Source organism: Rattus norvegicus, chromosome 13 (assembly GCF_036323735.1).
Source record: "Rattus norvegicus strain BN/NHsdMcwi chromosome 13, GRCr8, whole genome shotgun sequence".
NCBI lineage: Eukaryota > Metazoa > Chordata > Mammalia > Rodentia > Muridae > Rattus > Rattus norvegicus.
This window is the reverse complement of record NC_086031.1, coordinates 80,653,602-80,667,183: the sequence shown is the minus strand read 5'-3', so window position 1 is coordinate 80,667,183 and position 13,582 is coordinate 80,653,602. Positions and strand designations below refer to the sequence as shown.

The following is a 13,582-nucleotide window of genomic DNA, read 5'->3' as shown; positions in this document are numbered from 1 at the left end:
TACTTTCTAATTCTCAAGAACAAGTAACACTTGGAATAAGTGATTCTGATTTTATATATTTTTCATAGTTTTTCTCAGATAATTTCATACATGTATGCAATGTATTTTGATCATATCCACCCTCCACCCCTCCCAAACTGCCCTAAACTCACCCCCACCCACACAGACTTCATGTGCCCTGTTTCTTTCTTTTTTTTTTCTTTCTTTAAGTAGCCAGTCTTAATCAGTGTTGCCTGTAAGTATGAGTTAGAGCCATCCACTGGGACATGAGTAACCAACCATTGAGACCCCCAAAGAAAAGCTGTGCTCCCTCATCCAGCAGCCCTAGGCTGTTCTGCCTCCGACTCCTCTCCACGCTGACTGATCCCATCTGGCTTCTCTCTGCTTGGCCCCAAACTAACCCTAGCAATCTGTTCTCATCTTCTGGCTCCTCGTTCTCTGACTTGTTCTGTCTTCACTTGTGTCTAGCTTGTTCTCTCTCTGCACCCTGTCTCTGTACAAGTGTCCCAGTAAAACTGCCTCCTTTCTCTCTTTCTCTCCCCATCCCACCCCATGCTGCTCTCTAAAGTAGCCTCTCAAGTAGTTGGGTATATTCTATTGTGTCAGATCTTTCTCTGATTCATCACTTTGTCTGCCACTTTCAAACATAGGTGCTTCCTTCTACAAACTAACCTTATCCTCGTTGTTTGGAATTAAAGGTGTGTGCTAAGGCCTGAGCCACACCACAACTAGAGAAAGGTTTTTCAGTAATTAGCATAATCTGGGGGTTCAGAGTGTGATCAAATATCCTGCAGCAACTCGAGTGCCAGGGTGTGGCACCAAGATTTTTATTTAATAGTCTGTATCTTCTAGGAACAACATTGTCTACCCATGTAGGGTACCTCTGTTCAAACTCCTTATTTTTTATATGTTTTTAATTAGCTTACACATGGGTCTCCATAAGGCTTTTTCATATATTATTAGCTTTGTTGACCTGCCTTCCTTCTCCGCTTCCGTCCCTCACTGCTCTCTCTGCTCAAACCTTTCACTCGCCCTGGTTTTTCCTCCTGTTGTCACACCAATGCATTCTACTATGCCCTACCCCACTGGGACCTGTTGTCGCCCTCTCCAGGACCCTTTCATGCTTTTTGATGAAAGAACAGATACTCCAAGTTAGACACATTAAAGACTCAAAGCTAGGAGTCGCATATGAAAGAGACTTGGCAGCCTTTGTAAGTCTGGGCCCAGGTTAGTCACTTAGGCTAATGTTCTCTACATCTATCCACTGTGTATTTGTACCAGCTTCATTATCCATTCATCAGTCTATGCTAATTTCATTTTCCTAGCTATTCTGAATAGAACAGCAATGAATGTTGTATGGTGATTTTATGTTTTTATTGTCAATATAAGGATTATCCTTTCAAGTTTTTTCCTTTTAGAAAAAAATAAATGAAGTAATTCAAAGAAAAGTCAGTGACTAAAGTTTCATATTTTATGCAGAGCATTTGTACAAGTAATCAGCAGCAAGCAGTAACTGGGAAGCACTAACTAAACCATATGAAAGTTACCGAAAATTACAAGGATTCTCAGACGTGTCCCCAGATGAGGGTCTCTGTTTCGTCAGCTTGGGTGTGTGTCAGATTGATGGTCTGTGTATGTGGCAGTATAGTGACCCCTCTTTTCACTTACAGAGGTGCCTTACTCAGTCTCAATCCGGGGACCCTGGGTGGGGCTCTCAGCCCGGCCCTGATGAGCAACAGTACACTGGCAACCATTCAAGGTGAGCAGCAGTTTGTCCTACTTGGTACGCCTGAGGGGTGGGAGTGGGCTCTCCAGAGAGAAGGGTGAGGTGGAGAGCCGGATGCTGATTAAACTGTTCTTGGGGGTCAAGAAGATAGTCCTGTAAAAAAGTTTTGTAGAAGAATGTACAGGCTAATTTGTGAGAACAACAAATAAATACTTTGGTATATCCCAAGAATTCTTTTTTTTTTTTTTTTTTTTTTTTGGTTCTTTTTTTCGGAGCTGGGGACCGAACCCAGGGCCTTGCGCTTGCTAGGCAAGTGCTCTACCACTGAGCTAAATCCCCAACCCCTGTCCCAAGAATTCTAAACTTATTATGTGAATAGTTGGAGGTAGATTTTTTTCCTCCCGATGTTAACCTATCTCAAGGCAAGCTTCTTCAAGTAAAACTATCTCAAGGCAAGCTTCTTCAAGTAAAACTACCTCAAGGCAAGCTTCTTCAAGTAAAATTGCCCAGTTCCATCCCCACCGAGAGTCAAGGGTCTGCCCCTAGAAGTAAAAAAGCAAATTTTTAAAATCATACTCTTTTCTTTACTTAATGATAAATAAATGTTCTCTTGACTAAAGGTTTCTCAAAGATAGCTTTCATTTTATATGAAATTTATTCCTGAATTTTTCAAATAATGGCAGTGAAGTTGATAAAAGCTAAATACATTTTTAATACTTCAATCACTAATAAGTAGTCTTGAATGGAGGCAGTTTTAAGTCAATTCCATTGAAAAGATAAAATTATTAGATTTAGCAAATACTTGTAAGTAAATGAAACTTAAAAAATAGAGACATGACTGACTGGCACCTAACCTAGCTCTCATGACTCCTCCCTATTGATTTGTCGAACTCATGCCCATTAAATTGACTTTTCAACTCTAAACAAGCTGGTGTCAGTACAGCATCACAGTGGAGGGAAGAGTCAGGAACAGTCACACTCTGCTACTGAGTCGAAGTTAGCTGATGTTCTCAGCTGTGGTGTCTGGCTTCTCCAGGATGAAGTTTAATGTTCTTCTGTTTTGGACTCTTTATCTATAGCTCTTGCTTCTAGTGGCTCTCTTCCAATAACATCTCTGGATGCAACTGGGAACCTGGTATTCGCCAATGCAGGAGGAGCCCCCAACATCGTGACTGCCCCTCTGTTCCTGAACCCTCAGAACCTCTCTCTGCTCACCAGCAACCCAGTAAGCTTGGTTTCTGCCGCTGCAGCCTCCACAGGGAACTCCGCACCTACAGCCAGCCTTCATGCCTCCTCCACCTCAACTGAGTCCATCCAGAACTCTCTGTTCACAGTGGCCTCTGCCAGCGGGGCTGCCTCCACCACCACAGCTGCCTCCAAGGCACAGTGAGCTGGACGCAGAGCTGGGGCTTTCCTCACTGCAGGGTGATAGGCTGGCTATCAGCTGGCTAAAACATGACGCCTGTCATTGGCTTCCTCCCACCATGTTGTGAGGATGAGGAAGACATGGAGAGAAGAAAAAAATTACACATAACAACAAAAAAAAAGAATGGAGACAGGACAACGTTTGCCTAATTTTATAATAAAAACAATGTCTTTTCAGGATTGCTTCATGGATTGGAGAACTTTCTAACCAAAAATTTTAAAGAAAAAAAAAAAACAGAAACAAAATATCAAAAACAGACAGACAAAAATAAGTGAAAGGACTACTTATCATTTCCAGCAGTCATGGTGACAAGCTAAGGTGGGTTACCAGTTCCAGGGGAGGAAAGGGTTTTTTTTCTTTTTGGGTTTTTTTTTTTTTTTTTTTTGTTATTGTTGTTATGTTTTGTTTTGGTTTTTTTCTTTAAAAAAAATCATTTTTATAGGCCTGTTGTACAGGCCATGAAGTCATAACAAGGTGTTTATAATCGTGTCAATTGTGTTGGGGTTCCTTTCTTAACTGGTACAATTTAGGCAGGCCTGTATTACTGTATCTCTGTTATTGTTTATATATATATGTATATGAATATATACATATATGTATATTGAACATGTTTATCTCTCGCTCCTGGATCCTATTTCAGTGAGCTCCACACTGTGGGGAGGGAGGGTTTGGGATAAAGGGAGACTTACGTTCTTAACTTTTGGGAATGTTCTTGCTGGTTTCCTTATCCTTACAGAGGTGCTAGAAAATGATTTTCTTTTGCCACTTATGCAAGAGGCTTGGTGCAGAAGCTGAAGGCAGTGTGTGCAAACACTCCTGCTTCACACACGCCCCTCCCCCATCAGGTGGTGCCTTTGGAGCACTTCTGTGTAGGAAGGAGTTCCTGCTGCACTGTAGCTCTCACTCACCCCCAAATCAATGAGCAGCCCTGAGGCCCAGACCCTGTGGTGCAACAGTGACGCTGCTTCCACTGTCCACGGGGACAGCTGTGCCTGTCGCAGGGCAGGGTTTGGTTCCAAAGAGCAAAGACTACTGCAGACACCTGACTTGGTGGCTCTCCAATTTCTTATCTCTTTAAAAAAAGAAATGCTCCTACTGTTAGTGTTTGTTTGTTTGCTTGCTTGTTTTTTCATTTTATGAAATTTTTTCATCCAAACTTCCTTTTATTTTCTTAGTCAGAATCAAATTGTCATACTGAAATTGGACAACAGTTCTCTTTCTTGTTTTCTAAGGCAATTCTATTGGACTGTTTTCTACTAATGAGGTATCCCAGAGAGGTCCTCTAGAGAGTCACAGACTTCCTGTCCACCGAGTGGGTCACAAGTTTCTCCAAGCCGGAGATTTTCCTCAGCTCTCTGACTGACAGGCCTTTCCCTGGCTGGGCAGGGATCTGTGAAACCTCAGAGAGATGCTAAGCAGGACCTACACAGCCGCCTGCGTCTCCTGGTTTCTTAGGCCCCTGCTAGGTAGATCTGATGACGACATACGTCTCCTATTTTATGTAAAAAAGTGATTTGCTCCTGTAATTGTTTTCAGGGTGTTTCTAGACTACATAAATGAGCCCATTGAAAAGGAAGAGCTTGTGAAAATGGATGAAGATGGATGAGGGTAATTTAGAGTTTAAATTCCCCATTTGCCAATGTCCTCTTGTTATACTATCTCTACCACAGTTTTCCCAAATGACTGGATCACTGCAGTGAAGCTCTCAGTTGCCCTCACTGCAGTGAAAGGGTCCCATCTGGTGTCTGAGGGCACTCGCTTCAGTCCTGGTGGTCTGCACTTTGAGCTGGGAGTGGTTCTCCTTCTGATACTTTGCTTACGCCACAGGAAACTTGGATTCTGTGCAGTTGTCTGCAGAGAGAAATTCAGAGAGGCAGGGACAGACACAAATGTGTACCTTCTATTGTTATTTTTCTGTTGGGAGAAGGTCATGTTAAAGGTCAGAAACATTTTTTTTTTTTTGGTTCCTTTTGGTTATTTCCCAGAGTCTTTAATTTTCACCCCTGAATAATTTCTTTTACTGTAAACTTTTCCTAAAATCCCTCCAAAAATCAGTGAGCTGCAAGCAGGGAAGCTAACAGATGCTCATCCACCTGTTTTGTATGGTGTGGGGGTTTTGTTTGTTTTGTTTTGTTTTTTAAACTAAGCTTGAACCAAAGTCAATTTTTAGCAAGCTGCTGTACTGATGGACTAGTTGTGATGTGCAGTTCAAACACATTGAGGAGATAGATGCTACTGACAATTTCTTACTCATTTTTCTTGATTAATTTTATGTGAAAGTTGCTGCTTGTTTTTAATCTTTTATGTTGGTAAATTGTAATATCCTCTGGGCAGACATTACCTTGATTTTAGCTACTAGTTTGTTTAAGTCAGTGTGTAAATAGCATGGCGTGTCAGTTACTGCTTCTCCCCTCCCCACCCACCTTTTCTCTCGTTAATTTAATGTTTTGTCTTGACTTAACACTCTAACCTTAGTCTGTGTGCATGGTTTTATGCTTGTCAATACTGTTTCTGCCCCTAGCAGAGAGTCCCTCCCTTGGGAGTCAGGAGGTTAGGAGGGAGAATTCAGGGAGAGAAATGCTGATTACCCACCTGACAGATTAGAAGTTATAGCACTAATCTCCAGAATTGCTACCAAAGGAAGTAGATCCCAAGGGGCTCTGGCCCAGGGGTTAAGGAGGACAGAGAAAGACTGTTTATTTCATCCAATGTGATTAAAAGAGTCTTTTTCCCAAATAAGAGTCCCCTACAGACTTTGATTTTAAAAATGATAGTACATTTTAAGTTCTAGCCCAGTGGTCCGTCAGTCCCTTCTCTGTCTGTGGTCTCTAGTGGGTTTGAGAAGGGATTGCTGCCTTTTCATGTAGTTCATTTTTGAGGATAGACTTTAAAACCAGCATAAATACTGTATTGAGAAGAAGGATCTTTAGATAAAGATAACTTTAATTTTTCCCTACCCTTTTTCATGTGTTTAAAATTAAGTTGTGAAATGAAAGGTACTTTATACATATGTACATGAAACACTACTAAACTCTCTGGGGGTGTTCAGGCTACAATAGCTTCCATCACCACTCTAAATGTTCTGTTAATGCTACTATATTAAACCCTTGGCTAGTTTTTACTTGATACCATCTTGGTTTTTTTTTTTTTTTTTTTAATGATTTCAAATGCTCTTTGAGCTGACAACTATCTTCTAAGCTAAAGTACTCAGACTTAAAACATTCAGCTGCCTTTTTCTGAGAGAGTATAGATACTAAAGGGGTCATCTGACTAAAAGAAACATGCAGTCGAGAGTTTCTGCGTTTCCTGAATAAACGCCAGGAAGGTTGTTATAACCTGTTACTTCATTCTTCCTTTCTTCCCCCTGATATTTATGCTTACTTTATTTCATCCCTAAATTTAGTTAACACAGAGTAAGCCAAAGACAAATTTTAAATACATTTTTAGGGACACTATATTTGCCTGTGATAATGGGCCCTCCCTGGAGAGTAGTGAATGTAACTGTTTAATCCTGTTTAAGCAATGCAGTTTGGCATAAACTTTATTTATTTCCTGTGTAAATCTGAATGACAACAGAAAAATCTATAAGGCTTCTCACAAGAGCAGTATTGCTGTTCTAGGAATAGTAAAGTGCTCTGTTACCTTGAATGTCTCTGAAGCCCTATAGGCAGCTCCATAAAATGAGGAAACATTCTTCCTGTCCATTTACTTGCTGGTGTCTGTTGTCAGGAAGGTCAGCACCATCCTGTTTATGTAACTTGTGACTCCAAAATGGAACCAAAGGAATCCGGCTTTCATCTTGCGTAGGACCAGCCTGCTTATATTTCATGAGCTTTATTAGACATTTTTTAAAGGGACAATATCAATCAATTGAAAGGGTTTGGGTGTGATCATCTTGCCAGTATGTTCTGTGTTGTTATTCATTTGTTTTAGGGAAAAGCACAATTATACCTCTCTAATATTATTGTGTCTATTATCTATCCTTCGATTATTAGAAAGATAGGGAAATAATCTCTTCACTATCCAGAAGCACAGGTTTTTGCTTGACAATATTTCACTTCAGCTCAGTCATTAACATTTAACTTGCTGGAAATGCCAGGTACATTTGTAAATATAGGGATGTTATGGAAGGAAAAAATACTTTAGTTCCTAGTCTGACGTTCTTCATAAGCCATGTCGTCCTCACAAATCTTTCTTGACCAAGAGAGAATAGGTCGTTGAAGTAGGAAGGCAAACAGACATCTATTTCCTGTTCTTCCTCAAGAGAGGAGCAGTGCTGCCCGCCCTGGTGTGCAGAAGGCAGTTTCCTGCTGGCAGCCTGGGCTGGCCCAGCCCTGAGGAACTCGCAGACCAGCCTATGACCTGAGCACTTGGTAATGCAGAAGGAAGGGCCTCGGCAGCTCAGTAAGAGAGCCTGAACAGAAACCCTATGTTGGCTTCTGAAGTTGAGGAACATGAAGTGTACTTACTCCTCAGACTCTATTAGAGCTGTATACATTTAAGATTACCAATGCTAATGTAAGAAAAATACTTAAAGACCTGAAACCCATAATTGTCCAAGTGGGCAGAAATTGATGTAATTATTTATACCTGTATGAGTTCACTTTCATTTGTGGGTGTGAACAGCATTTACCATGTCATATTGTTCATCTAAAGAGACCCGTGACCATTTTGAAGTCATTTTCAGATACTTGTGAAAATAAGGCTTTCTTAATATTTTTGATTTTTGAGGAAGAAAAGAAATTCTTTGCCATTCTTCTGAGAGTAAGACACTGTCCCACAGGTTTGCATGGATGACACCACAATGTACACACAAGCATCAATAGAAAAGGTGGAGATGGGTTACTTTGATTATTAAAGGTTGGTGGGCCACTCCCTGCTTCATCCTCTCTTCCTCTCTGGAGAGTAAGTGTGAGGTTCTACCAGGGTGGGCAGGGAGCATCTTCCTCAGAAATCATCCAGTCCGTACCCAGTATGTGCTATGATTTGTGAACTAGGGTTTCTTCTGACCATCATTCTACTCATGACCAGTAAACCGATCCGTAGTCTGACTCCTCTGCTCTTGGCCTCTGCTAGAACCAGTGAGCTGGAGTATGTCACACGTGTCGATATGCTCAGTGACCTGGATCTCTCTGCCTCTTTTCCTCCCTCTTTGTTTTGAATGGTGGAACCTTAATCTGTGAGATAATGCTCGTGCGTAACAGCTTCTGGCACCTTCATAAAATACCTCAGCGTAGCTTAGCATTGTTACAGAACTGGTTTTAGACTGAAAAACCAAATAAGTATAAGAAAAAAATCTCTATAAATAGTGGAAATAATTCTAGCTGTAGTGTTTAGTTGAACTAATGTTTATTATGGTTGATAAACATGATTGATGCTGTATGCATTTGGGATCCTGTTTATAGAGTTAGGGAGGGTTGGGTTGGGAGAAAGGAGAAATTGATTATGTTAGAAGGAAAATATTGCTTGTGTGTATTTGTTTTTCTTTGTATCTGTCTTGCCAAAGGAAACTTGATATTCCCTGTGAATGGGTTGGGGGTTTGAGGCCTCTATATGATCTGATATGCAGCACAGTATGCAGAAACAACCGTGCAGGTGATATATGGGGTGTCCAGTAGGTTCAGGGTGCCCAGGGTTGGGGGCAGGTTTACAGCCTTCCTGTCTGTGGTTTCCATGCCTTCACCCCAGACCTGCCAGACTCTCCTGATTGGTGATCCCTTACCCCTGCACATAGCTAAAGCTTAGGCAGAGGAAGGGTGCGCACATGTCCCGGTGTGCAGAGGAAGAGAGAGATGGGCATGGACCCGAGGGATGGAGAGGAAAATGACAGTGAGATGAGTCCTCTTTTGTCATGGTAGTGAATGCTGTGCTGGTAGTAGCCCAACATTTTTAAAACTTTATTTCCTTTTCTTATACCAAGGATAATTTTGTCTAGACCAAAACACAGACGAGGAATCCAAGCCAAGAAGTCGAAAGCTAACCACACACTTGGCGCCTGTAATGAGGTGGGGCATTTAAGGATTGGGTGATGATTTAAGGATTGTGGGAAATGTGAACGAGAAATTATATTGGGTTAGGAAAAAATTTAAGACCTTTCTGTCCTTGTTCTGGGGTAGACTTTCTTGGCTTCCTGAGTTCTAATATAAACTATATCTCAAGAACTAATTTTTTTAACATGTCCCTTCTCACAGAACTTGAGTGGGATTTGATTTTGATACCAAAGACACTGCTGTACATTGCTTATCCTTAAGTTTTCCAGACTCAAAGGCGATAGAGCAAAGCGCTGAGGTTGGGGAAAGCTTCGTCTCGTCTCTGTTCTTCCCTTTGTCCTCACGCCTTCCTCACCTTTTGAAAGATGTCTGTTTGGTTACTCTGGCTTTGGGAAGAGATTGATTTTGTTCTTCCCTGCTGCTCTGTGAAGATTGGTAAAATTGCTCAGCAAAATATTGATATTCTTGCTAAGAAAGAATTGTGGGAGTGCAAAAAAAAAATAGTAGTAGAACTTTTATTTACCTTTATCTAATTCATCCAAATAAAACTAGCCCTCCCAACCTGTTAGAGTAACAGTCAGGAGTTAGTGATGAAGAGCAGACCGCAGCCAAATGATGTTCTCTTGCTCTCCTATAGAGCTGTCTTGCTCCACGGTGTCTTTAGGATGTGGCTGCTGGCACGTTAAGAAGTTCATTGGTTGGCATACTTTTGGTTAACACAGACAGGGAGAGAGAGAGGGAAGACCAGCAAATGTGATCAGGTTGCTGAACTTCACGGAAGCTTTACTTGCTATCATTCTGACATTATGTGGAGTAGTGTTAGTGCTGTGTGGCTTTACAGAGTGGTAGGTAGGTTCGTGTGGTGATAGGGATATTGACAGTAAGAGCACTGAAACAAATGCTGTGGAGGAATGGTGTGCATCACGAACACCATTTCAGCTGTGAGAGTGACGCTCCCGAGTGGAGAGAGGGAACGAAACCATTTAGGACCCGTCTGCATCCCTGAGTCTGCCCACACTGCACAGGTCTCCACCACCCTTACCATGTGCTGGCTCAAATCCAGAACTCCGTCAGGAAGAGCAGAAAGCCAGACTGATTGGCTGGGGAGGGAGGACCTGGGGTCTCCTGCAGTTTCCCGTGTCTTCTTCACTTGCCCTTCACTGCAACGGCCACAGCCCCACGGCAGCAACCTCACGCTTCCTCCCTACATTGATAGTGGTATTGAGCTCTGTCGCTGCATCCCAAGGTCTGCAGGTAGCTCAGGACAGTGCAGTTCCAACAGGGAGGCATCTGCATGGGAGCTCATGTGATCTCATTGGAGAAAAGTGGACAGAGTCAATGCCCATCCCCCCCCCCAGAGTGTTCGGGGTCTGAGAATGACAGGAGGAAACATAGGAGTGAAGTGAACTAGTTAGTGCTACCCTGGTTAGGTTTAAAGTTGCAAACAGTGGGAGTGGGGGTAGTGTGTTCAAGGTTCTGTGACCATACTGCATTGACTATAAATGGTAAATGGTGAGAGAAAGACTTCTTCCCACTCCTTACCTCTGCTTCTGTGGGAATGTGTGTGTTACTCAGTCCACAGGAGGGCTCCCTGAAGGAAGCATTCCTAGAGTGGCCCTCAGCTATTGCTCTCATATGTGGTAGTGAAGGCTAGGTGTGAGTAAGAGTGGGGTTTCTGCCCACCGCCTATTCAGGAGCTGTTGTGTACCTCATTTCTAACTCTGACTGAGTATCTTGCTTTAACTTCCTCTCAACCCTACAGAGTTGCCAAGTCTGCCCTCCCTCTTCTCAGCAACATAAACTCTGGCCTATAGCATCATAAGACCTGTCACCTGGGGTGGGACTGCCCCTCCCTCAGCCCATCCCCAAGCCTCTGAATGTCTCTGCTTTTAAGCTACTACAGACTGAGGGCAAATTGCAATCTCCTGTTTGTTTTTGTTGCTAGGGATCCTCACAGGTCTTTTACCATGTTCCCCACCACCTTACCTTCCAGGACGGCCAGCTCCCCTCTCCCATCTGCCCCATATTTCTAACTGCTGGCTATCCATCAGCTTCTGACTCGCCGTTCCCCCCTGAGGCCATGGGATTCTGCTCATTGCCAGGACTTGGTAGAAAGGACACCAAAGGTTCATTTACACTGACTTAAGCTACACATTTCACTTGTTTCCTGTGTGACATGACCAAAAAATTTCCAAATATTTAAGTTTATTATTAATATTGTAATAATAATTATTATTTGACAATCTTATATCCGACGGGCTTTCTGGAAGCTGCTTCTCCAGCCCTTTCAACATTTTCTTTGAATGTAGTTCTTAACTTGCAGTTCCCAACCCCAAAGTTGGGGGAAGAAAAAGCTTAGCCAAGTCAGGTCATTATACTGCTGCTATAAGCCAGGGGAGGGTGGTTTCTTTGTTTTGTTTTTCCATTTCCAGCCAAAACCAAAGATTTCTTAATGATTGTATAAACTCAAAACAAACAAAAAAACCAAAGAAAAGGGAAGTCTTCAGCCTCAATCCAGTCTGTGGCATCCTGGCACTTGGAGGCATGCCCAAGGGTAGGTGTCGACACCTCTGGCCAGCTCAGAAGGGCAGCAAGTCTTTTCTAAGTTGAGGGATTCATTCAGATGCACGCTCGGGAGCTTTGACCCTTGCTGACTGACTTGTAAGCAGAGCATGCATCAAGGAAATGGGAACATCAGATTTTTCAAAACAAAAGCCAAAATCCCATCACCACCACAGACTTTATGACAGCAGCCAGGGTCACCACCAGAGCACCAGAGCTTAGCGCAGGGCCTTAGAGCTGGGCACTGCTACGGTGTGGCCATGGACTCCACAGAGTGGGGAAGCTGAAGATGCTGGCACAGGATTGGCTACTCTGCTGGGTGCTTTCACCTTTGGGGCGGGGTCTCAACCCAAGGGCCCTTCTGAGCCTTCTTTCTCTTTTCTGTTACCAGAACTGCTTGGAAGTGGCTGTCCTGTTTGTGAGGAAACATGCAGAACAATGATCAGATTTGTCTTTATCTTGTTTCTAGTTTTGTTTCCTTTTGCAGCACCACTGTGCGACTATGCATTGTATTTCGTAACCTTTGTGCTAGGTAGATGCCTGTGACTTTTTATCCGGGGCGGGTGGGTTGGGGGTTGCAAATGAAGGAAATTTTTACATGGATCTTTTTAATCTCAGTTGATTGGGGAGGGGGGTTTGGTTCTAGGGTCATACAAGCTCTATCCCAAAGCAAAATCCAAATGTTAATAATACTAGCCTGATGCAGATACCAAAGACAATTTCTTTCCTGCAGAACCTTAGACTTGTGTATTAAGTACGATTACCCAGCACTTGCATTAGTCTAACCTCAGTAATTCCAAAGCTTAGATGTATATTTTGGTATATTTCCAGGATATTAAAAAAAAATGTCGTTTAACTTCTTGTTTGTTTCAGTGTAATGCTCTTAAAGTCATAGCATGAAATAATTGCGCTGTCCTATTCTTGGTAGTTTGAAATAATAGTATTTTTGTATGTTTTGGGTGTGTCTATGTATTAACATAACAGTTTTCACTGCCTAGGTGTAATAAAAACGAAAGGTTCTGAGTGTACATACTGTTTGGCAACAGTCTCCACCAGTGCCCACGGAGTGTGGAGTCACTGAGGACTGCCCAGCGGGGGGCTGGTTTTAAAGAGACGCTGATTGTGTTTTTTTTTTAAGATGTTTGTTTCTGTCTTTAAATATCTTAACTTCCCCACTTGTTTTTTTCCTTTTTTTTTTAATTAATATTAATTCAGGGGTGTTTTTCCACTGTTGTCAAGGGAGGAACACAAGGAAACGGGCACCTTGGCCTCCCAAAATATGTTATTTTATGTACTTTAAAATGTGAGTTTTTGAGTTCTTGTGTGTGGAAACTTACAAGATGATGTACATGATTCTTTCCAGAGTTGCCCAGCAGCTTTAACGAGGCAGTGGCAATTCCTGAGTAGTTAGTTGGGTGTCCTCTACATTTCTCCTTCAGACGACTCTGCAGTCTGGGTGGCTATTGTGTAGCCTCTCTCCCCAGAGTGTCCGTAGCCATTTCTCCTTCAGTGGGGATGTTTTATAAGATTCAGCTGATAACTCAGAGCACTGGCCCTCGTTATCTGTTTTTCTTGATTTGGAAAACCTGAAACCCAAACAGTTGTACTTGCTGGGATCAGCTCATAGCTCCAGAGGCCCAGGAAGCGGTGGCTGTGAGCGGTGCTGTCTCTTTAAAAGTGCCCTTGATGTGATTCCCCTCCTGGGCTGCCAGAGGGGATAGGGCTTGGGAAAGATTGTGTGGGTGCCAGTGAATCAGAATGAAATGGTGGGTTTTATGTAGATGCATTTGTCTGCTGTAATTTTTATATATATTAAACTTACTGTAACTGTACAGTTCTGATTTCTGTTGTAAAACATTAAACCATTTTCCAAGTGTT

At 42.5% G+C, this 13,582-nt stretch overlaps 1 protein-coding gene across 13 annotated transcripts in view; it reads left to right on the top strand.

Moving 5' to 3' along the window:
* The window catches only part of Pou2f1 (POU class 2 homeobox 1), a 142,678-nt gene extending 129,096 nt beyond the window's left edge, over positions 1 to 13,582 (top strand). For 6 of the 13 annotated variants that reach the window (XM_039090304.2, XM_039090301.2, XM_017598656.3 and 3 more), the window contains 2 exons: positions 1,671 to 1,759; positions 2,806 to 13,582. In XM_039090304.2, coding sequence (XP_038946232.1) covers positions 1,671 to 1,759; positions 2,806 to 3,116 — 400 coding nt within the window. In that variant the 3' untranslated portion in view covers positions 3,117 to 13,582. 13 annotated transcript variants of the gene reach the window in all.